Here is a 25,776-nt window from a genome sequence, read left to right on the forward strand (position 1 = left end):
ACGGACAGGCAGTAATACACTGCAATACAAAAGTATTGCAGTGTATTATAATAGCGATCGGAGGATAGGGAAGTCCCCTAGTGGGACTAGTAAAAAAGTAAAAAAAGTTTAATAAAGTTAATAAAAAAAAAAAGTGAAAAAAAAAAAATGAAAAACCCAGCTTTTCCCCTTACAAAATGCTTTACTATTAAAAAAAACTACAATAAAGCAAAAAAGTTACACATATTTGGTATCGCCGCGTCCGTAACGACCCCGACTATAAAGCTGTTACATTATTTAACCCGCACTGTGAACGCCGTAAAAAATAAAATAAAAAACAATGGAAAAATTGCTGTTTTCTGTTAATCCTGACTTAAAAAAAATGTGATAGAAAGTGATCAAAAAGTCGCATCTACTCTCAAATGGTACCAATAAAAACTGCAAGTCGTCCCGCAAAAAACAAGACCTTATACAGCTATGCCGACGCAAAAATAAAAAAGTTACAGCTCTTCGAATGTGACAATGGAAAAATCTAAAAAATGGCTTGGACATTAGGGCCCAGAATGCCAGCAGGGGGAAGGGGTTAAATAAATAAAAGGAGATTTACAGATGTTCAGATCTTAGTCCCAGCTATCATATTCCTCTCCTCTCAGGACCTATAGTCAGTGGGTGCCAACAGTGGGTCTCCACAAGGGTGCAAATATCTGCCATTGTCACTGACTGTGGTGAAGGTTACTAGTAAATAGGACAGCTAAAAATTTAATCAGTGACTTCCAACCCACTATTATGACCTTATTGACACTAATTCAATGTCACCAATATCATATCTGCCTAAAATGTTATCTAATCCAATTCAGAGAACCTAATAACATAATAAAAGTGTTTGTTATAAAGATAACTATTATTTCACGAGTAAAATAAAGTTTACTAGGAAATGACCTCTTAGAATTAATCAGCACAAAATTTGGGATTTATGTTCATTTAAAAAAAAAAAAAAAAAAAAAAGAGAGATTTGAATTTATGTTTAGAGCCCCTTTAAGTTTTTCTAGGTTTGACTTGTATGAAGTTAATGGTATTATGTAAACCATCTTTTTAGCACAAGCTTACAGACATATGAAGGAGTGCCACGGACAGAATATATTTGAGTGGTCACGTAGTCACGTTTCTAGTATTTTTGCACTAACTTTTTGCAAGCACAACCTCATCATTTATAAATATAGTTTCTTAATATAATAGTAGATTTCTGTTCAGATTTTCTTATGGGAAGCAGGTATTTCATTTTTTTTTTGCTGTGATGTTTTTACATATCCAGTCCATTCCATCCTGAAAACATAGGAAACACAATTTTGATTTAGTATATAAATTTTTTGTAATAAATTTGTAAAGTCTGCTTTATGCATCTGCTAAATTAAAGGATGTTCATTTATAGCATATGCAAAGGAAATGCCATGCGGCCCCACCTATCCTGAGAAATAGGATACCTAACCCCCATTTAGCAATTCAAGTTGACAGTTGGCAGTCACATATAGGAAGAGATGATGTGTACGTAAGTCCATTTGTCTCTTCTAGCTATTTTAGCTTTCAGAACAGGGGTCAGAGGATCATAGGAGAGGGTGCCAAAAGTGTCTGTGGCAGGAATAGTATATTACTTTATAGAGCATCACCCTCCAAAATGATCCGAAAAGATAGCTCTTTGACACATCCTCATTTGTCTAGCTATTCATCCATTCCTTACTTTTTTAGATGTTTTTGCACAAGCTTGGCAACAACCAATATTGCTTCGTTTACGGCTCCCTCATGGGTTGTCAACCAGCTTTCCAAGACTTCTGAATAGCAAATCTACGTAGTTGTCCTGTATTAATACATAGCTAGGCGATTTGCTATTCATGAACATAAGATGATTTCCAATGTAAGTGATTGTAAATTTTGTCTGAAGCAGGAGGTGTACTTTAACTCCAATACATTCATAATATAGATCAGCAAACAAGTGATTTAATAGTACTTCACCTGGATCCCTTCTCCTGAGAGTGCAGAACAGGCTTGGATTTGCCATGTACGGTCTCTGTAGGTGTGCAAGTTCAGCCCAGCAGCAATGTCCGCGGCAGGAGCAGCAGTCAGTAAGTCTTGTTTATTGGCAAAAACCAGAATAGGGACACCAAGTAGACTGTCCTCTTCTATCAGTTCTGCCAGTTCCTAAATATAAAAACTGGTGGAATTAATACTCTAATATTCTTACTCATTATATGTATGCTTAAATCCAACTCAGCAGCAACTGGAAGTACAAACATTGTTAAAAAAAAAAAAAAAAGCGTTTCTATGCACTATAAAGCCATTAGGGACCCTTTGTGTCATTTTAATGCCAACGATAAGCCAAACAAAATTCTGGTTGTGTTAACATTTAACATTGGTTAACATTTGGTAGGTGGGATAGTTGTTAGGAGAGACTGCAGAATCTGCCAATGACAGTCTAATGTGTATAATATCTTGTCACTTTTAGACCAAAAACTGACTATAGATATTTAAAGAGCATCTATTACCTGCCTGTGCTCTGTTTTAGGATGTCATCAGGATGCCCTGCTAAAGGGGGTGGGTGAACCAGCACCCATATAATTGCCCCCTCGCCACTAAAAAGCGATACAGGATATGTTATAAATGTCAGATAAATGCAGGTCCCATAGTAGTAAATGGTAGTAATGGAAGCAGCGTAGCATGTGAGCTAGGCTGTTTCTGTAACTACTATTCAATTCTATGGGACTTACGGAAACAGCGTAGCTCAGAGAATCACATGCTTCAGCCACAACACAGCAGTAGAATGGGGTTTAAGGGGCAAAATGGCTGCATGTTACTGAGCTGTACAGCAGAAGTTGTCACCCCAACCATCTGACATCATGCAGACATTGGCTGAAGCTGCATCTCACAAAATTGCTGCTCTACCTGAACCCTGCATGCATTTTGCACATAATGCTGGTAATACTGAGAGCTCGCTACACCCTTTCAGATAATTCTCTCTGATTACTGATCCAAATTCAGGAGGAAGCAGCTAAAACCTAAGGGCTTTTATTAGTATAATGAAGGGTCAAGGATGGGCATTTTCAGGGGACACTGTGTGGCATTATGAATTTTAGTAGTCATTGTGTGGCATTATTCAATTCAGAGGTCACTTTAAATGGTGCTATTTTCAGGGGGCACAGTGTGTGGGACTATTTTTTAGTGTGGCAGTATAATATTCAGAATGCACAGAGTGTGACAGTATTATATTTAGTGGCACAGTGTGTAGCACTATTATTTTCAGAAGCACAGCGTGCGACAGCAACACTCAGGGGGAAAATTTCGTGGTACTATGAGGAATATAGAAGGTGGAGATGTGCTGCAAAAGTGAGAAGCCAAATATGTCTGGGCAACAAACTCTGCAGATGTGAGATGTAGCTGTATAAGTCTTAACAGCAATCTTGGCCTAAAAATGAAAAATAGGAAAGGGAATGACTCTAATCAGAATAGACGTCACCTGTAAATCACTTAATCTAATTGTTTATTCTGTGTCTGATCAGTACCAGATTCTCTTATATGGTCTGCAGCGAAACGATGCAGAATTTCAGTTTGTGGAACAAAATCTCTAAGCATTCCACTGTACAGATCATACTGGAAGCTGTAGTTCAAGTAGGCAATTGATCTCTTTACTGAGCTTAGTTCTGGTACCACATGTAATGAGCATCATTTTTGTAGTTTATTTATGTACTATGATTGGGTCTGGGCTTCTCTTTATGTACCGTGTTTGGTACTTAGAGGTGTGGCCAGTGGCATAACTACCGTGGTGGCAGCCGTAGCGGCTGCTACTGGGCCCGCGGCTTGAGTGGGCCCATGCCACTAGCCGACACCCCCCCCCATATGTCCGGTGGCGCCGCTAGCAGCCATTATGTCTGCTACAGCTGTAATGACACTACTACAGGGCCCGCGCCGCCGTGCCTACTCATTCCCGGGGGCGTCGCTAGCACTGGGGGGGGGGCCCCGGTGCTAGCGACAGACATCCCCTCTTGCAGTAATTGTACCTGCCTATATAACACGCAGGTACAAATACATGCATTAGCGCAGAATGGCCGACCATTCAGCGCCTTACAATGACGCTGATTGGCGGGGCAAAATGACTTGCCCCTCCAATCAGCGCCTTACAATGACGCTAGCGGCGCAACGACGTCACTTATATGCTTGAAAGGCGCTGATTGACGGTGCAAGTCATTCTATCCTGCCAATCAGCGCCTTTGAGTGACGCATCTTTCAGCTCCAGCAGACCTGCTCAGAAGAGAGCAGGTCTGCATTGCCAGCGGACAGCGCGATCATGTGAATATGTAAAGTTTTTTTTCTAATAAAACTGTGAGTGGCATTATCTACAGGGGGGTCTATATGTGGGGATGTGGGTCACTGTATACAGTGGGAGCTATATGTGGGACACTATATACAGGGGTGGGCTATATGTAGAGCACTATCTATAGGGGAGCTATTTGTAGGGCACTATCTATAGGGGTGGGCTATATGTGGGACACTATATACAGGGGTGGGTTACCTGTGGGATACTAGCTACAGGGGGGGGGGGGGCTATATGTAGGGCACTGTCTACAGGGGTGGGCTATATGTGAGACACTATGTACAGGGGGAGCTATATGTGAGGTACTATCTACAGAGGTGGGCTATATGTGGATCACTATCTATAGGGGGAGCTATTTGTAGGGCACTAACTACAGGTGTGGGCTATGTATGGGACACTATATACAGGGGTGGGTTACCTGTGGGGCACTATCTACAGGGGGGCTATATGTAGGGCACTGTTTTCAGGGGTGGGCTATATATGGGGCTCTATCTACAGAGGTGGGCTATATGTGGAGCCCTATCTATAGGGGAAGCTATATGTAGGGCAGCACGGTGGCTCAGTGGTTAGCACTATTGCCTTGCAGATCTGGAGTCCATATGTGGGCACTATCTACAGAGGGCTGTATGTGGGGCAGGATCTACAGGGGCTTCTATGTAGGGCACTATCTACAGAGGCTCTATGGGGGTCACTATCTACAGGGGGCTATGGGGGCACTGTCTGCAGGGGGCCAGGTGTGTGTGGAACACAGTGTATGGTACTATTATAATTAGGGACACAGTGTATAGTGCTATTAAAGTTAGAGGTGCAGTGTATGGCGCTTTATAATATTTAGAGGTGTTGAGAATTTTAACTTTGTTTCGAGGTGCAGAAATGTTTTAAACGTGAGAAGTGAAGACATCTGAGTGGAAAACTTCAGAAATGGGTCGTGGCCAGAAGAAATCCATCATAGAGGTCTGGACCGGAGGGAGAAGAAAAGAAACTAGAATCTGGGACGTCACCGGTGAGTCACTTAATGTAAATGTTTATTCTGCCTCTAATCAGCACTGTAGTCACTGTATGATCTGCAGCGAGATGATGGGTGATATGATTTTTTTTGTGAACCAGCATCTCCCAGCATATCCTTACTATTGTTCGGGCCATGCTGGGAGCTGTAGTTTTACGCCGTACAAACCTATACTGCATGGGTTGCACTAAATTGAGCTGTATTTGTTCTGGTGCTGTATATATGTATGAGCTTAGTTCTGGTGCTGTATATATGTACTGAGCTTTGTTCTGGGGATGTATATATGTACTGAGCTTTGTTCTTGCTCTGTATATATGTACTGAGCTTGGTTCTGGGGATGTATATATGTACTGAGCTTGGTTCTGGTGCTGTATTTATGTACTGAGCTTGGTTCTGGGGCTGTATTTATATACTGATCTTTCTTCTGATATTGTATATGTATATATGTACTGAGCTTGGTTCTAGTGCTGTATTTATGTACTGAGGTTGGTTCTGGTATTGTATATATGTATGAGTTTGGTTCTAGTGCTGTATTTATGTACTGAGCTTCGTTCTGGTGCTGTATATATGTACTGAGCTCGGTTCTGGTGCTGTATTAATGTACTGAGCTCGGTTCTGGTGCTGTATATATGTACTGAGCTTTGTTCTGGTGCTGTATATATGTACTGAGCTTGGTTCTGGTGCTCTATATATGTATTGAGCTTGGTTCTGGAGCCGTATATGTCAGAGCTGGGTTCTCATGCTGTAATTATATAGAATATATTTAGAATAACAAAATTGCAGGGCAGATAGAATTGTTCTCAATTCATTGTATATTTCATGGGAACCTGTCTGGTAGTTTTAACCCCTTGAACCGTCACAATGCGGTAATACATGACTTGACAATATTTCCAACTGTATGTTTTTTTTTTACATACAGCAAAATCTTTAAAATCCACTTTTAAAACAGCGCACACTTTATGCTAATTACTCATTAAAGGGTCATGGGGTGGTGCCGCTATCCGGAAGATTAACATAGTCCTGCCACCAAACCCAAATTTCCATGTTTGATTGACATCCCCCTGGCTGATACAACTTTCTCGGATGCACCATTGCCTTTTGGCACTATACACAAGGGGGGGCTGTGTGGCACTATACACAAGGGGGAGCTGTGTGGCACTATACACAAGGGGGAGCTTTATGGCACTATACACAAGGGGGAGCTGTGTGGCACTATACACAAGGGGGAGCTTTGTGGCACTATACACAAGAGGGAGCTGTGTGGCACAATACACAAGGGGGAGCTGTGTGGCACTATACACAAGGGGGAGCTGTGTGGCACTATACACAAGGGGGAGCTGTGCGGCACTATACACATGGGGGAGCTTCGTGGTACTATATACAAGGGGCTGTGTGGCACTACTAAGTAGGGGGCTGTGTGGCACTATCTGCTAGGGGGCTGTATGGCACTATTTACAAGGGGGAGGGCTGTGGCTCTATCTTCAGGGGGCTGTGTGTGGCGCAATCTACAGGGGCCTGTGTTTGGCACTATCTACTAAGGGGGGGGCTGTGCGGCACTATCTACTAAGGGGGCTGTGTGGCACTATATACAAGGGAGGGGGGCTGTGTGGCACTATATATACAGTGGGAGCTGCATAGCGCTATATACAGGGGTGCTTTATGGCGATATCTACAGGGGGGGAGGATAGCACTATCTACAAGGGGCAGGTGGGGGGCGCTATATACAAGTGAGTTGTGACACTGTCTATAGGCGGGGCTGTAGACCACTGTCTACAGGGGGGCTGTATGGCACATTCTACAGGGGGCACTATCTATAAGGGGGGCTGCTTCTGGCACCTGGGGTGGGGGCCCCAGTCAAGAGTTTGCTATGGGGCCCAGTCTTTCCTAGTTTCACCCTTGGGTGTGGCAGGAGCTACAGTTTACTGTTCAGTATGACAATATTTATTTAGCGGTATATGGTGGGCTATTATACCAAACAGCAAATTTGTAACACAGTAAATATAGTGCTGATTGCAGAAAGTATAACTATGCGTCCGCTAAATTCATGTGCCCGGTGCTCCCTCTACTACTCGCCCCTTTAACAATTATTAGCGGCTGCTGATGTGACAGACGATATGCATCTTCTGTATTCTTTGTTAGAGGCTATTAGACAAATGTCACAATATTATTTCATGCTGTTTGGTATAATAGCCTAGCAGACCTGTCATTATAATATGATGCTCCTAAATAGAACAACATAGTCTGCTACTCCTAAATAGAGCACCATAGTCTGATAACCGATCCACTTTGATGCCTTGTTCATAAAATGCAGTTCTGTTGCAGTTTTTGGTCCAAAAGAAGAGACACATAGGTGCTTTGGCTCTGTTTAGGATCCTCTCAAAAATGCATCAAATGCTGTTAGAAACATGGCCTATTAAATCTGCTGGCAACTAGATTTTTCTGTGTTTCTCAGTGAACTTACATCTAAATTGGCTAGCATTTTAATGGTTTATTACACATATATTACATAGCTTTTTGTTTGTGCTACCTTGTCCATAATACAGTTTAATTTTGTGACTCCAGGCGAACCCTACCTGTCCTGTTTCCTCAAATCGCTTACGATCTGCGCTGTCGACCACATAGATCTGCAAGAAAAGAAATAAAATATTTGTTATGTATGTTGTGTTTTCGTACAAGTAACATATATATAAAAAAAACAACACATCATTTAACCTTAAAGACGTCACAAATTATTTTATTTTCCAAATTATTTTATTTTCTGTTTTTCAAAACACAAATAAGATAAGTGCAGGCATAAGCAGCACAGACATTGGCTCACAGGCCAGTATATGCAGTTACAGTACGTGCAAGAGAAAAACTAAAAACTTTAACGTACAGCTGAAAGCGGTATTGAAAAAGACATCTTATGCATCCTGAACCCGCAGCCATGCATAATGACCTGCATGAAAACAGGATAGAGATAGAGAGAGAAGCAAAAGAGAAAGAAGGGGGGAGAGGGCAGAGGGAAAAAAGGAAGGGGAGAAAACTGACATTACACACTAGGCCTAGGATTTATGCTCAAGAGGCCATAATGGTCCTAAATTCCACAGAAGATTGAAATCTAATCCAATGATGCCACGTTTTGAGGAATTTAGCATGGGTCCCTCTCAGAGATGCCGTGAGGTCCTCCATTCTCATAATGTCCTGAATCTTGCCGAACCACATGCCCACCGACAGAGGGCAAGATTGGGACGCACGCTGTAGCTGCATTCACCAAGACGTCACTAATTTTAGCCTATAGGACGCAGTGTGGTTCACAGGATGAGCGCTGAGGAGATGAGTTGAAGGAGCTGTGGCCAGAAGTGTAAACACAGCGTGATATCGCAATTGAAGTGAAGACCACACTAGGCAGGTTAGGGGAGGAGCTGTATGACGCTGATTTTATAGTGCAATACAGACAACACAAACCCCGCCCACAGAGAGCAGAGTTACCGCTCATTTGCATATTTAGAAAAAAACTTTAAAAACAATAAAATTTTTGGGATAAAATTTTCACTGGAATTATCAGCATTGCAACACCTATCAGATTAATTAGGAGATTGGGAATTAATAAAGTAGTAACAGATCCTCTTTAAGTGAAAGGAAAGAGTATCAATAAATTCACGTCTCACGTTTCATCTGTTTTTCTTTATCTTACATAGCATTCAATCTGTTATCTCACCAGTAAGTCTGTGTTTCCAAGGTATTTCTTCCAGTGGGCACGAATTGTTCTTTGACCTCCAATGTCCCAGACTGATAACTTCAAACCTTGAGATTGTACACTTTTGATATTGAAACCCTACACAACAAAGATAGAATACAATATATGGTAAAAACTAGTATAAGAAGTAGTATTTTCATTCACAATATTTAGGATATGTTCAGACGTTGCAGCTTATTTGGTGCAGATTCCGCATCGAAAAGCCATGAACATTTACAATACAACGCACGTGACTGCACATGTAAGGCCTTAGTCACACGACAGGGTTTCCCGGCCGGGTGACGGCCGTTCATAAATCGGCCGTCACCCGGCTGCATTAGGAACAATAGACCCCTAATGGGGCTATTCACATGACCGATTTTTTGACGGGCCGGGAAAACCGGACGTCAAAAAATGGGACATGCCCTATTTTCGGCCGGATACCCGGCCGCCCGGCTCCCATAGAAGTCTATGGGGCCGGGTAATACACAGCCATCACCGGAATGTGTCCGGAGTGATGGCCGGGTCTACCGTCGCTCGCGCACTCTCTCCTCCTCCTCACAGCGCAGAGTGCATGTGAGGAGGAGGAGTTTATGCCATTCGGACGAATGGCTGTACGCTGGAGGCAAGTTTACTACTACTGTAGCGACGCCACTATAACAGAGCAGGGAGGTATTTCCCCGCTCTGCTATGTGCTAGCCCCACTTTAGCTCCTTGAAGGAGCGGAATCCCCGTGTTTTCGGGGATTCCGCTCCTGGACAGAGCGCTTGATGTCTCTGTCCATATCTGGGCAGTGACATCAGAGGAAACTCCTGAAGCGGAATCCCCGAGCACTCTGTGACCAGGGATTCCACACCAGGAGAAGCTAGTAATGTTCAGTGTCCATAAATGGACAGACGACAGGGGCTTTTCCTGAAGTGGAATCACCGGCCAAGTGGGGATTCCCCTTCAGGAGTTGCCGCTGATGTCACTGTCCAGATCTGCCCAGCCCAGAATGGATGCAAAACTTTATGCAAACCGGCCGGGCAAAATGGCCGATTTTACCGGCCGACACTCGGGCTCGGGCGGAACCCTGTCGTGTGAACCGAGCCTAACACATTGTGGATCCGTGGCAGGTGCACAGGAAAAGAGGTAAACAATGTTTGAGTAGATGTCTTCCAAAATTGCAAATTTTTCACAACAGCTGAAGATGCAGTCCTGGTGTGTAACAGATGAACAGTTGTTTGTTGAGGATCAGCATGTATACAGTATTTCTAACTGCAGCAGCATCTCAGCATGACTATTATCTTCTATACAGCAGAATCTCCTCTACGACAGGCAACCATGTCATACATCACCCAACAAGGCTGCCAGAAAACATTTTTAAGTCGCCCCACACCTGTATTTTTTATTGCAAACACAGTTAATTTTATGACAGCCTGTAGTCAGAAACCTGGTAGCCTACTACGGGCTGCCATACAGTGCAAAGTTGGTAGTCATAAGGGGAAGGGCTACAGGCAACATATTATAATTTACTTAGAGAATAGTGTCATTGTGCTGCTTTTTAGAAGCTCTGTCAGCAGTTTATTAATTCCCTATCTCCTAACTAATCCAATAGGCGCCTTGCTGCTGATAACTACAGTGATTTGTTTAAAAAAAAAAAAAAAGTTTATTATTTGCAGTTGTGTGCATTTTTCTAAATATGCTAATTTGGCACTAATAGTAAAATAGGAGGTGACTTTCTTTTCACTCCAGGCAGTGTAATGTTTTCTGTATGACGCTATCCAATCAGCATACAGCTTCTCCCCCTTCCCTGCCCAGCAACACAGCGTGATCTTATAGTATAAAGCTTCTATTCCCGACTGTATTCAACAGGCGATATCTCCGGTTGTGTCACAGGTAGAACCGGGTGCCATTTGAACCGATGTTCCAGGTGGTCCACAGCCCGAGATAAGGCTGTTTGAAGTGATCCTCCTTTCCTCCAGCCTCAGTCTCTCACACTGTGTGAAGCAGCTTCATGCTGATAGGACGGCGTCAGAGGATCTGAGGTAGCTCCATCTCAGGAGAATCACTGCTGTTACCTCCCACTTGTCTAATAAAGGCTCATTTACATATTTAGAAAAAAAGCTCATAACTTTAAAAAAAATAAACATTTTGGGAAACAATTTTCACTAGCATTATCAGTGTGACAGCACCTATTAGATTAGCTTGGATATAGGGCATTACTGATCTAGTGCCAGAGCCTCTTTAAACAGGACATTTGGTAAGTATAGCATGTAGCTGTACGTACAGACGTGGCAGGATAAATCTGCTGCGGATTTTCCACAAATCTGTGATAAATTTAATAAATGGATTTTTGCAGTCGATTTTGACATTTGTTTTGCAAAAGGTGAAATCTGCAACTAAATCAGTGGCAATTATAATAGGCAAGCTGCAGATACCCTGTAATCCACATGACTTGCCTAAGTAGAGTCGTGTGTTAATGAACCTTCACTTACCCTTCTTTTTTCCCCCACCCCTACCTTTTAGAAAAAGACACGTGACACCGAGGTTGGATGTGAAATGGCCACAGCAGCCGTTTATTAATTTTCATAGTTTTAAAATGCAATTTTGATCCGAAACATTCGGATAACTAATTAGGAATCCAACCAGAGAATTCCTCCTAATAATTCACATGACCCAACATGGGTCATAATCATAAATAACACTTAACGTTAACATTAATCCGAGCCGGGGAAGTCCTTGAAGCCATTTTTAGATATTCCTTTTATACCTCGAGTTAGCCATCTGCAACACCACCAAGACATTACCTCCAGCCGTAAACCAGCTCGGAGGCACCGCTCACCTCTGCAGATGGTTCCAACCACCAGAAGACCACTTCAAAGGGATAACACCCTATGAAGTCTTCAACCATGTACCTTTTTTGGGGGACGCATACCCCCGATGCGACCCCCCCACCATTTCGTACTGACCGACCTCAAGGACTCCCCCCGCCAGCTGCTATGACACCTGGACCTGCTCCGAATGAAAATAAAACAACATGTTAGATAAGCACACAATAAAACAAAACAATCATAGACGGACTCACATAAAGACCACAAGGGACAAACCAAACAAAGGGCGGGAGGGTGGGAGCTTCTGAAAGTGTGTGTTATTCCTCCCGCTGCTTCCGGCTCAATGCCGAAAACAGCGGGAAGATCAGTAACATCCCCTAACTCCTCCCTACCTCTCGTCTACCTCCCCCTGCATCTCCCTCCTGTTAACCCTTTCCCTCCTAGGTCCCGTCATGGAGGCTTCCCCCTGAAGCCCTGCGGGCTGCGTCCAGCCTCTTCTTGACTTGCCTAAGTAGAGTCGTGTGTTAATGAACCTTCACTTACCCTTCTTTTTTCCCCCACCCCTACCTTTTAGAAAAAGACACGTGACACCGAGGTTGGATGTGAAATTGCCACAGCAGCCGTTTATTAATTTTCATAGTTTTAAAATGCAATTTTGATCCGAAACATTCGGATAATTAATTAGGAATCCAACCAGAGAATTCCTCCTAATAATTCACATGACCCAACATGGGTCATAATCATAAATAACACTTAACGTTAACATTAATCCGAGCCGGGGAAGTCCTTGAAGCCATTTTTAGATATTCCTTTTATACCTCGAGTTAGCCATCTGCAACACCACCAAAACATTACCTCCAGCCGTAAACCAGCTCGGAGGCACGGCTCACCTCTGCAGATGGCTCCAACCACCAGAAGACCACTTCAAAAGGATAACACCCTATGAAGTCTTCAACCATGTACCTTTTTTGGGGGACGCATACCCCCGATGCGACCCCCCCACCATTTCGTACTGACCGACCTCAAGGACTCCCCCGCCACAGCGAAACAGGCCTTGACCACCTTAAGCCTGTGAGTTCCGCCACACCACCACCGAACTTTCAATTCCTTCTGCTATTGCCAGACTCCACATATCAATCCCAACCTCGGTCAGATGAACCCCATCACTCCTCCAGTAGTTCCCCATTCCTGACTCCAAATCCCTGTGCCGCACACAAATACCCCCATTCTTGGCCACAAAACGGGACACCGCCCTATTTACCTTGATGCGAGCCTTATTGACCCTCTCCACTGACCAAGCCAGCCGCCAATGCTTCCTTGGGACAATGTCCGACCACACTATCACTAAGCCGGGATAAGAAACCCACAAACACAACATATCGTGTTTGATATCCCGTACCAACTCACGAAAGGGGCGAACCCCCAAATCATTCCCACCCACGTGCAAAACCAAAACTTCCGGCACCCTATCCAGCCGAGAGTATGTCTGGAATTCCGCTAACACCCTGCTCCACAACATACCTCTAAATCCCAGCCAATGCAGAACCGCGTCCTGCCGCGGAATGCGCAACTGGCGACCGTCAGGGCGGACGTCCGCCCTCAGAGCCCCCCAATGCACGTAAGAGTGGCCCAACAACCACACAAGACAAGGAAGCTGATCTGAAATGGAAAAGAAAGTTAAATACAAGCACACAAACGTTTCCACTAGCAACATGACTCATAACAAATGGGGGCGCATGTAGGACCTAAACCTGTTGGACTCCCATCGGCCAAAGCGCCGCACCCCTTCGTCATCCAACCCCCAGCGCCCCGCCTCAGTTGCTGCGCCAATCCTAAAGGAATGAGATGAGTAAGGACCCGCCGCGACGCCGACCGCCGCCAGGCATTTTTTAAATACTGCGCCAAATTGAAATCTGGACAAGAATGACCAATCCTCGTGACAAAGCAACGGCAACTCGGGAGATCCCACCTGTGGATTAAAACCCCGCATGCAAGCGACCGGACACATCGCCGATCCTGGGAGGGCAAACAAAACTATCCGCTTTCCTTTACCAAGTTGGTCAGTTTTTGACCGCCGCAACCATACCTCGAGCCTATCCCAATATAGGCTCACCTCCTCCAGTCTCAACCCCCCTGCCCGCTTGGTACTAGGAGAAACCAGCTCGCCAATTCTAAATGCCCCAAAGAACGCTAAAGAAAATGCTAACTGAAATAACTCCACCTCGGACGAAGAATGACAGACAGACACCAACGATACGCCCAAAGAGATGAGAAGAGAAAACGACACGGGCCTTCTACAATCCGCTTCTGCCCTGCCTCGACGCAGACCCTTCAACACCTGTCCCACTAAAAACTCCTTGGACACATCCCGAAAACCCCGCAACTTAAAACCAAAAGCCAACGCAGCAATGAAACGATTGACCTTTGCCAACGAAAACCCCGCCTCCCAGGCGTCCCCCAACCAGTACAAAAGTGCCACCAACCTGTCATGATCCATGCTGACGTTACCCAACTCTCTTACCCACTCATCCCACTGCTTCCAACAAGCAGAATAAGCCCTCCACGTCGTACGTGCCAATGACCTTTCCACCAATCGCTCTACGGGACCGAAACCAGATCCCAGAGATGTTCCGGACAAGCCAAACCGAGCCGCTCCGCTCCCGGTGTCAATTGACGAAATCGATCCCACTGCGAGCGAGAAAGAGCATCAGCGATACAATTCCGTACCCCCGGCACATGTACCGCCACCACCCACGCGTTCAAAGACAAACACACCAAAACTAAATGTCGCAACAACTGAACTACCGGAGGAGAGGAGGCAGTGATATTATTAATGGCCAGTACCACCCCCATGTTGTCACAGTAAAAACGAACCTTCTTATCCCTGAGCCTGTCCCCCCAAATGGTCGCCGCAACCACGATAGGGAACAGCTCGAGCAGGGCCAAATTCCGCGTGAGTGCACTGGACACCCAGCTAGCCAGCCAGTTTCCTGCACACCAAGGACCACCCCCATACGCTCCAAACCCACCTGCACCAGCCGCATCCGTAAAAATTTCACTCGTATCCTGCACTGGAGCCATCCATAGAGATCGACCGTTATACTGACCCAAAAACTCGTCCCAAACCTGCAAATCAGCCCGATGCTCTTCCTTGAGCCGCACAAAGTGATGTGGCGCACGAACCCCCGCCGTCGCAGCCGCCAAACGTCTACTAAAAACCCTCCCCATTGGCATAATCCGGCAAGCGAAATTCAACTTCCCCAGCAGTGACTGGAGATCGCGCAACGTAATTTTTTTCAACCTACAAGCCCGACGGACCTCCTGCCTCAATGACCCTAGCTTATCTGCCGGAAGACGACACTCCATTGCCACCGAATCAATTTCAATTCCTAAAAAACAAATGGTCGATACCGGGCCCTCAGTCTTTTCGGGCGCCAAAGGGATTCCAAAATCCCTCGCCACCTTCTGCAATGAATGAAGCAAATTACCGCAAATAGGCGAACTCCCCGGGCCGATGCACAAAAAATCATCCAAGTAATGTATCAAAGAGTCGACCTCGGCTACTCCCTTCGTCACCCATTCCACGAAGCTACTAAATGCCTCGAAATATGCGCAAGAAAGGGAACACCCCATCGGAAGGCACCTATCCACATAGAAAGCCCCGTTCCAAAAACAACCCAACAACCGTTGGCTTTCTGGATGAACCGGCAACAACCGGAAAGCCGCCTCAATGTCGGTTTTTGCTAACAGCGCGCCGTGCCCCGCAACACGAACTAGCCCCACCGCCTTGTCGAATGATGTATACTCAACGGAGCACAACTCGTGATCTATCCCATCATTCACCGACGAGCCCTTGGGAAACGATAAATGCTGAATTAAACGAAATTTTTTAGGCTCTCGCTTTGGCACAATACCCAATGGGGACACCACAAAATCCTTTATTGGCGGATCAACCAAAGGCCCTGCCATGCGCCCCAACGAAACTTCTTTCAACAATTTTTCCGACACGACCTCTGCATGCAAGTAAGCCGACTTAAGATTGCGCCGCGTAACCGGAACCTCATAAGGAGGCGGAGGAATAATGAAACCAACACAAAAACCCTCGTAAATTAACTTGGTCGCAACCCTATCCGGATACTCATTTAGATACGGGACCATCCTTTCCACCCTCACCGGCGACAACCCCTTGACTAGTCGAGGAGGACTGGTTCCCTGACCGCTTCTTCCGCATACATTTTGCAGCCCCGTGGGATGAACCATTACATTCCGAACACACGTGCTTGAACTTACACGTGGCCCCAAACTTACACTGGCCATCGTTAAATTGCCAGCAGAATCCCAGTTTTGCCCCTGTACCTTGCCCGGCCTGGCTGGACTGACCTCCTTGGCCAATGCTCCCGGGAAAAGACTGCTTCACCGGAGCCGTAACCCTCAACCAAAGCGCAATATCCTTCTGATCCCACCGAATCGCCGGCCAAACCCCCTTACGCTGACGGAATTGCTCATCGTACCTTAACCACGCCTGCCCCCCGTATGCCCTGTGAGCTTCCCCGATGGCATCAAAATAACAAAATAACGGCGAGTAATTTTCCGGCGCCTTCTCCCCGATCACACTAGCTAAAATAGCAAACGCCTGTGACCAATTAACGAACGTCTGCAGGATAAGCCTATACCGCCGACGTTCTTCCTCCTCCTTCTTACTCTCGTCTCGCTTGCCTTTATCCAAATTGAATTTTGCAAGCGGCAGAAGAGAAAAAATCTCCACATACTCGTCCTTCCAGATCCGCTCGCGGACCTCCTGTATTAAGTGCGCCCCCAACGGACCTTCGAAGCAAACATACACCTCGCCATGAGCACGATCATCAAGGCGCACCCTATCGCCATCTTTTTGCGCCTCGGTCTGCACTGATACTGCGACCGCCTCTTTAGACGCCAACCCTTCCACAACCCCTGGACGCGACTGTAACGATCCAACCTCCCGGGGACCTTCCCAAACTACCGCCGGGGACACCGCCATAACCACCGGCGCCGCCGCCCTATCTAGGCGCCCGACCAGCTCCCGCAAGAAACCCACTAAATCCGCTAAGCCCGCGCCGTCGCGCCCGACCGCGCCGCTACCGGCAGCCGATGCCACGCTCGCTGCCCCCCCACCGACACCCGACATAAAAATCGCTGGATACGGCAAAGAAGGAGTTATGCACTCACCGGGCTGCACAGGCGCTGTATTCCCGTCAGCCGGACCATCCTGACCTCGCCGAAAATCGTCCACTTCGCCTTCTTCCAGATCCTCTCTCGCAGATGACTGGTCATCCCACCGACATCTCCTACACGGGGACAACGACGCGCTGACCGATGGGCCGGCCACCTGCCGCCCGACCGTGGGGACCCAGACTTCCGACCGGACCTGTTGCCTCGTCGTCGCTGCAGATCTAGGCGTCCTCCTCGACGGTCTCGAGGAAGCCAGCCCCTGGCCGGAACATCACCATGCGGGACGGCCGTCGACTGTTCTCCGGTTCTTCCATCCGATGGAGGAGGGGTGACAGGGAGCCCGGCCTGCGACCCCGTTTACCGCCGGACCTCACCGCGGCTGGGGATTCCTGCCAGGACGCAGGGCCTGGGAAGAGGCGGCCCTCCCAGCTGCCTGGCCTGCAGCGTCCTTTGAAGGGCTCCCTTTGCGACGCCGTGTCCGCGGGACCACCTCCGGGCTGAGTCGTTCTGGAGGGCGGGACCGCCGGGAGCGACGGGGGGACCCGGCCCGAGCCACCGTCGCCCCTGACGACGCTCTCTGCCTCATGCGGGCTGGAGCGCGAGTTTCCAACTCCCCCCCCGCCGCTACAGCACTGGCACTAGGAAGGGGGCCGGGGGAGGGGAGCCTGTCCCCCTGATCAACAGACCTCGGGCGCCGGGCCTGACGTGGCGACGCTTCACCTGGGATCCTTGCCAGTGCAGCCACGGTCTCCTCTAGCCAGCCGGGACCGTGGAATGCAGCTGCCGCACGCAGCTGCTCTAACATGCCGACCTCCGGCATGGCAGGTAAGCAAACGAGCGGGCAGCAGTGGGAGCTTCTGAAAGTGTGTGTTATTCCTCCCGCTGCTTCCGGTTCAATGCCGAAAACAGCGGGAAGATCAGTAACATCCCCTAACTCCTCCCTACCTCTCGTCTACCTCCCCCTGCATCTCCCTCCTGTTAACCCTTTCCCTCCTAGGTCCCGTCATGGAGGCTTCCCCCTGAAGCCCTGCGGGCTGCGTCCAGCCTCTTCTTGGGGAAGGGGTTTTGAAAACTTAGCTCTCATGTATTGTGCAGTGATTATTTTCATACATTGATTTTATTTTTCACATATGTGACACGTTTTTGTCCTCAAATATGTTGCAGGTGATACAGATAGTTAGATGCTCAAATGGTATCTATGCAGAGGCGTAACCTAAAGTTCCTGGGCTCCAATGTAAAATCTGTAACAGGCCCCACACCTACAGTACCATGTACCATTTATAATACTGGTGTCTTCCTATTTTGCAGAGGGACGTCTGCAGGTGACAGTGGTGTCTTGCGGTCGCAAATTCCATTATACACTAACATAAATATGCATTCTGAGATGATCTGAGCATGCTTGTCAATGGTTTGAAAAATTGTTATGAAAATCTAATAATCTCTTTCATCAGTACAGTCATTGTTTATATGGTGACATTTTTAACACACGTTTGATTCTAGGGGTTTATTTACTGTAAATGTGCATATGAGCCACCGATACAGCTCACAATGATTTTTTTGCATGCACAATCCATTATGATAACCAAAAATGATTGTTTATTGTTGTTTATTGTTTGTGCATTCACACTGTGCTATTTTGGATGCGTAACGAATAAATCATATCCAAAATTGATTTGGGCAAACGGCCTTAGAAGGGTTGCGGCGAATAAAAAATATTTTCGGAACAGCTCACAATGGGGAGCCAACATAAATAAACACTTACATTGTCCCCCATTAATCCTATTTCTATTGCTGCCCGATCCACAGTCGGTCTCCACTTCCTGCTGCAACGATGACTTGTCGACACATGGACACAAAATCCTGTCGTGCTTCCCTTCTTTCAGGATGTCCTCCGGACATACTAGGAGCTGACTTGTTAGGACATCTCTGATTAAATTATTTTGAAAGGTTGGGAGCTTGAACATTGTCTCCTCGTTACAAAGAATTCTTCTCATAGCCATAACATTTCCACTGAATCAATACTGCAGCTTATTCCAATAGATAAATTCTCAACAATCTTTTCTTGAACCTTTTGCAATGTCCAGTGTTCAGTCACTGCTGGAAGAGAGGTAAAAATTGGTAAATCCACAATGAAGACTGGGTGAAGGCCTGTAATTGCTTAAAAAGGATTTTGATGTTGAACTATGCTCTGAGTTTATTATATGCTAAATCATTTGTGGTTCAGTAATCCAGCCAGTCATCCTAAAGATAACTAATAAAGTCTTAGAGGTACTGTTCAAGAGTTTCATTAGTTCTTTCAGTTTGTCCATTGTGGATGAAAGGCAGGAGGCAAATTTACTCATTCCAAGAGAGGAGCAAAAACTTTTCCAGAATTTGAAAGTGAACTGTACCCCTGGATCAGAGACCACATTATCTGAAATACCATGTAATTTGAAAACTTCTCGAATCGTTAGTTCAGCAATTTTTTCCGCAGTAGGTATTCCGTTGATTGGAATAAGTGGGCCATATTTGGGAAACAGTGTTTGACAACCAGGATGATGTTCATTCCTTTAGAAGGAGGTAGGTCAACCATAAAATCCATAGAAAAACGGAACCCCATGGGCGGGATGGAATGGGGAGTGGCTGTAGCAAACCTAAAAGAGAAGAGTTTTCTTTTGAGAACAAACCACAAATGGAGAAACATATTTTTGGATATCCTTCTTAAAGCTTGGCCACCAAAAGGAACAGAAAATAAGTTTGTTAGTATTTTTAATGTCTAAATGTCCAGCCATCGTAGAGTCATGGACTCATTTTAGAACATCAAGTCATGCTATTTCTGGTATATACAAATAATTATGTCGCATCCAGAATCCATCTTTGAATAAGAGTCTAACATGCCTTGGAGAATGACTGACTGATTTTCATATCCATCCTTAAGTAGAGTCATGAGCTCTTTTGAATTAGTAGTCCCTACAAGTTCTTTTCAGATAGCATTTTGCTATCACACTTGTCTTTCCGTGTGGACTCAGAGAACATCCTGGATAAAACATCTGCCTTACCATTTTTTGATCCAGGTCTATTAGCTGACTTAAAATTAAATCATGAAAATAAAAAATTCCATTTTGATTGTCTGGATGAATTCCAGATATCTATGATCAGTAAATACACTTACAGGATTAGCCGTTTCCTCCAAAAGTCTCCACTCAGAAAATGTTTTTTTTTGTTCTTTTTTATCGCTAGTAGTTCTTTATTTCCAGTATCATAGTTCTTTTCAGATGAGCACATTTGACGAGAAGAATAAGCACAAGGGTACAACAACATCGTGTCTCCTGTCACTGGGACAGGATTGCCTCTACTGTAGAATTCGAAGCGTCAACCTAGACAGTGAAAGGTCACTGGATTAGGATTAATTAATATATGTGCTGATGTAAGGAGTCTTCAATTTAATGAAAGTATCCTGAACATCAGGTGTCCAAGTAAAGCGAACATTTTTCTTTGTGATTTGAAATATTTGGTGCTATGATCTTGGAGAAGTCTCGAATTAAGCTTCTTTAGAAGTTAGCAAAACCAATAAATGTCTAAACTTCCTTTTCATTTTCCATACTCAGATCTTCTGGTGATATAATGTACCCGAGAAATTGAATTGTAGTCTGTTCAAACTCACATTTCTTAAGTTTAATGTATAAACAATGTTCTCGAAGTTGTTGTAGTACGGTGCAGACATGTTTGTAATGCTCCTCAAGGTTGTCTTTAAAAAATTAAGATCTAGGTAGGCATTTCAATTTGATCCAATAAGTCCCTAAATACATCATTGATAAAATGTTGGAAAGTAACTTGGGCATTACAAAGCCCAAAACACCTTACAAGATACTCAGCGTCCATACCTTGTCCTGAAGGCAGCCTTCCATTCATCCCAAGGACAGATTTTTAGACAAGTTCAGTAAATATTTTAGCTGTATGAAGCCTTTCAAGCAATTTCTTTTAAATTCTCGTCCAAATATTCCTGTAAGGCCTTCAGCTCTGGTTTAGAAAGAGAGTAGATACGACCAAAAGATATTTTAGCTCAGGGTGACAGTTCTATTGGGCAATCATATGAACGATGTGAAAGAAGCTCATCTGCATTCTTTTTATCACAGACATCCAGAAATTCTTGGTATTGTAATGGTAATGAGTCTTTAACAGAGAGTTCAGAAAGTGATGTGCTCTCAGGAAGTGAAGAAGAAGGTGTTTGGACTGACAATTTAGCTGGCAATATTCAGAGAGAAAATGTATGCAATGTGATTCCTAATTGATGGATGGATTGTGAGTAGTGATAGTGGTTATCAATCAACTGTTTCCATGTCTACTGGTGCTGACTTTGTTAACAATGCAAATTTATTATCATGAGAAGGGCTATGTCCAAGAAATTTCTACCAGCCCCAGAGGCAAGCATAGCAGAACAATAAATCTTGCGTGTTTTAGTGCAGATGTGTATTGATGCTGTAAAATGGGACTCTGATACCAAAAACTTGTCTTCACCCTGTACAAGAGGACAAAACTGATCGTATTTTTGAGTCCAAGAGATCAGATGTCTCCAGTTTCATCTGTTCTTTTACATTAGTGACAGCAATTGTCCTACGGATCTTATTTGGGCAATAAACATCAGACTGGCCTGAACTCCTGCAATAAAGACAAACATTTTCTGTATATTGAAACTCTAGAGGTTTCCACTCTAGAGAGCTCATCCTTCACTTTCTCTGAAAGCCCTCGATGAAATTGGCTCTTCTGGGCCGCTAGATTCCACGTGGTAACAGCTAAATGGTGGCGACATTATACTATGTGTTCAGCTATAGAGCGTCTTCCTTGACGCAGATTATGCACTTTAGCTTAAACTGTGGCTCAACAATTAGGATAATCAAAAACTCAATTCGTAACCGTGATAAAGTCATCTAAATAAATCAGATTACTTTTCTAAATAAGGACAGGCCCAAGCTAGAGCTTCATCTGTCAGAAGGTTGATTTATAAACAATACTTTTTTCCTTTCACTGGTAAATGGAGTGGGTTGCATTTGAAAATATATGCGGCATATATATATTTGATGGAAGTGGCCTACTTGTACTTGAATCTGTGGTAGAGCCCTGTACATTCAGAAGTTTTATTTTGTTTTGCAATTAAATAATCTCTCTTTGTTCACCTTGCAGAAGATCTTACAGTTGAGAATTTTTTTTCTTGATACGTGGAGCCAAATGCCTGGGGACTTCTTCCAGTGTACTCCATAATGTGGCCAGACTATTCTGTCAAGGTCTGTATCAGATTCAGAGTCCACTGGCGGAAACGATCAGTCAGGAGTGTGCTAACAGCAAAAGTAGTCATGTAACAGTGCAGGTTCGCTACACAGATAAGCAGCAACAAGTTGTAGTGTGAGGCAGAGACGTGGTTAGGAAACAGTCCAAGTTCGGTACACAGATGAATGGCAACAGGATGTAGTGAGAGGCAGAGACGTGGTCAGGAAACAGTCCAAGTTCTGTACAACGATAAGCAGCAATAGTTTGTAGATTAAGAATCAAGAGAACCTGGACTATAGATTTAACAACAGAGCTTCCCAACATCCCAGGGCTTAATGAGAAGAGTTACTGACTGGGACATAGGAGTTTCCGGATTCAAATTCTGACACTGTCATCTCCACTCGACTGCCAGGAGAAAGCAGAGCCAACAGGAAATGTGATGGAAAGTCACTTTCTTAGAGCCACTGGCGCTTTAGTCTAGTGATGAGCAGGGGGTCACAGCAATCTTGCCCACACAAATCGGACATTAGTGGCTTATCCTTGCACTATGCAGCCACCAACATCTGTCATGAGACAATCCCTTTAAAGCATTTCTGATTCCAAATAAAGCCATGAACATACCTGTGTTGGAGTTATATTGCTGACTTCCTCCAGAGCAAGCCGGGTCAGGATGGTTGTCTTACCAGCATTGTCCAACCCTAGTAATACAATTCTAATTACATTTTCCTCCAGATCTTCTACTTTTCTTAATTCTGCTGCCAGTGACAACAAACCCTACAAAGATAGACCAAAGGGGAAAGAGTTGGAGTTGTTATAAATGTGAACTTCTTGTACACGAGTTTTAATTTTATATTATTGTCCTTACATTGTCCTTTTGCTTGCCTTATAAGCTTTTTTTGTTTAGCTGTATGTGTGAACGCAGACTTAGGCCTCATGCACACGACCGTATTTTTTCCCACCCGTAAATACTGGCGTAAATACGGGTCCGGTGTCACACGTATTCCACCCATTTTGCACCAGTATTTACGAACCCGTGCCCGTAAATATGGGTCCGGTGTCACCCGTATTCCACCCGTATTTACGGGCACGTTTTTGGCGGCAAAATAGCACTGCACTAATCGGCAGCCCCTTCTCTCTATCAGTGCAGGATAGAGAGAAGGGACAGCCCTTACTGTAATAAAAGTTAAAGAAATTCATACTTACCCGGCCGTTGTCTTGGTGACGCGTCCCTCTCTTCACATCCAGCCCGACATCCCTGGATGACGCGGCAGTCCATGTGACCGCTGCAGCCTGTGATTGACCTGTGATTGGCTGCAGCGGTCACATGGCCTGAAACGTCATCCAGGACGTCGGGCCGGATGTCGAGAGGGACGCGTCACCAAGGCAACGGGCGGGAGACAGGACTGGAGGAAGCAGGAAGTTCTCGGTAAGTATGAACGTCTTTTATTTTTATTTTTTACAGGTTTATTCTGATCGGTAGTCACTGTCCAGGGTGCTGAAAGAGTTACTGCCGATCAGTTAACTCTTTCAGCTCCCTGGACAGTGACTATTTACTGACGTCGCTTAGCAACGCTGCCGTAATGACGGGTGCACACATGTAGCCACCCGTCATTACGAGAGCTCCATAGACTTCTATGGACTGTCCGTGCCGTTATTACGGCCTGAAATAGGACATGTTCTATCTTTTTCAACGGCACGGGCACCTTCCCGTGAGAAAACGGGAAGGCACCCGTCGCCAATAGAAGTCTATGAGCCCGTTATTACGGGTCGTAATTACGACCCGTAATAACGGGAGTTTTTACGGTCGTGTGCATGAGGCCTTAAGCTGGGTTTACACGCACAGATTTCTCATTCAGACTGATTTTTGAGATATTGAAGTTGGTCTAAATCGACCATTTACACACTCAGATATTTTGTTAAGATTGAGTCAATTCTAATTTTCCCCATCTTTATGGTCTTATTTCAACAAAACTGTTGTATTTCCTATAATGGTGTTGTCTTTCAGATCTTTTGCAAATAGTGTTTGTACACATCAACCGTTGTGATTGGCAAACATATTTTTAAGCACGTCAGATCAGTTTTCTGGAAGATGTGACAGATTTCAATCCCATCAATTGGCCTTTTATACACATCAATTTAGATATATATTGGGCTAATTGGATAAAAATTGAACAGATATCTGTATGTGTGAAGAGACCTTTAATTAGGAAATCCCACAACACAACCACACTCCATGGGGAGATGTGCTTTCGACAATGATGATTTTCAGGGCAGCATAAAAGATTAAATCAGCCGATGAACATGTTTGCTCGTTTGTCGGGTGATCACTACCCTGTGTATGAAACGCTCATTTGGCCGATTATTGACCCGCCTAAAAAGGGTTGTCCAGGCAGGGGGCGTTTTTTCAAACGGATGACCTATCCACAGTATAGGTCATCAGTATATGATCGTGGGGATCCGAGATCCGCTCCCCGCACCAATCAGCAATTCCAGGTGCCTCCGGGAGCCGGAAGCTATGCAGGGTTGGTGATGGAAGCAGATGGCTCAATACACTGTATAGTGGCCGTGCTTTGTTACTGCAGCTATGCTTCTATTCCCTTTAATGGGAGCAGAGCTGCAGTACTGGAGCATGACCGCTATACTGTGACCAGAGCCTCCTGCTTCCGGCACCGACCACTGCATAACTTCTGGTGACCGGAGGTAGCCGGAACAGCTGATCGGTGCGGGGTCCGGGTGTTGGACACCCACAGATCATATACTGATAACCTATCCTGTAGATAGGTCATCAGTATAAAAAATACACCCCGTGCCCAGACAACCCCTTTAAGGTGTGAATTAAACACTTTATTAGAACACTTTATTGGACATAGGGAATATAATTTAGTTACACATTTTGATGCCCAAACAAGCTTAAATAAATACTGTTGTGTGTAAATCTACCCTTATTCCTGTCACTTGCATTATATGGACCTAGATTAGGACTGCCATTTATACCTAATGAGAACACATCAATGTGCAATTACACAATGCAACAACAAGAATCAAACTGATGCCATAACCAGCTATTTATTCAGTTCCCAGAACTATATATCTTAAATGCACAAGCATACGGACTTACCTTTTGTACTTCACCCATAATGCAACATTCTTTGCAAAGTGCGAGGCTGTGAAGAAAGTTGTGTTTGAGCTATGAAAGTCTTCTTCTTCTTCACAGTGTTTGTTGCATCCTGGCAGATCGCTTTCCTCATAGGGTTAGAGCAGTGGACAGCACGTCTAGTAGGATTGCCGCATAAGGATTAGAAAGCTGTTTTTGTCTCAGCATTAAATAATTACCTGTGTAATCCCAGTGCCATCTGCTAGCACTTCAGTGTTGGTTAGACATGAACCGTTCTAAGCCCCAGAGGCCATACCTGATCTATAGGCTCAGCTCACTAGCTCCGGCTGCCAC

General features: G+C 45.0%; 1 protein-coding gene across 1 annotated transcript; it reads right to left on the minus strand.

Annotated features, from left to right (window-relative positions):
* Positions 1–1,013: 1,013 nt before the first annotated feature.
* On the minus strand, positions 1,014–25,567 carry LOC142751040 (ADP-ribosylation factor-like protein 3). Its single transcript, XM_075860009.1, has 6 exons — positions 25,447–25,567; positions 22,950–23,102; positions 9,046–9,162; positions 7,919–7,969; positions 1,987–2,172; positions 1,014–1,302 (listed from the first exon to the last, which is right to left on the minus strand). Exons 1-6 carry the CDS (start codon positions 25,462–25,464, stop codon positions 1,255–1,257), a joined length of 573 nt encoding a protein of 190 aa, XP_075716124.1. The 5' UTR covers positions 25,465–25,567; the 3' UTR covers positions 1,014–1,254.
* Between the last annotated feature and the right edge of the window lie 209 nt (positions 25,568–25,776).

This window comes from Rhinoderma darwinii, chromosome 3, assembly GCF_050947455.1.
Source record: "Rhinoderma darwinii isolate aRhiDar2 chromosome 3, aRhiDar2.hap1, whole genome shotgun sequence".
In the NCBI taxonomy this organism is placed as follows: domain Eukaryota; kingdom Metazoa; phylum Chordata; class Amphibia; order Anura; family Rhinodermatidae; genus Rhinoderma; species Rhinoderma darwinii.

Bases quoted from the DNA above. Each gene is read 5' to 3' on its own strand.
- LOC142751040 (XM_075860009.1), bottom strand. The intron at 9,163-22,949 runs GTATGTTCATGG...TTTGTTGTGTAG, and splicing joins GCAATATAACTCCAACACAG to GGTTTCAATATCAAAAGTGT. The intron at 7,970-9,045 runs GTGAGATAACAG...CTTTTCTTGCAG, and splicing joins TTGGAAACACAGACTTACTG to ATCTATGTGGTCGACAGCGC.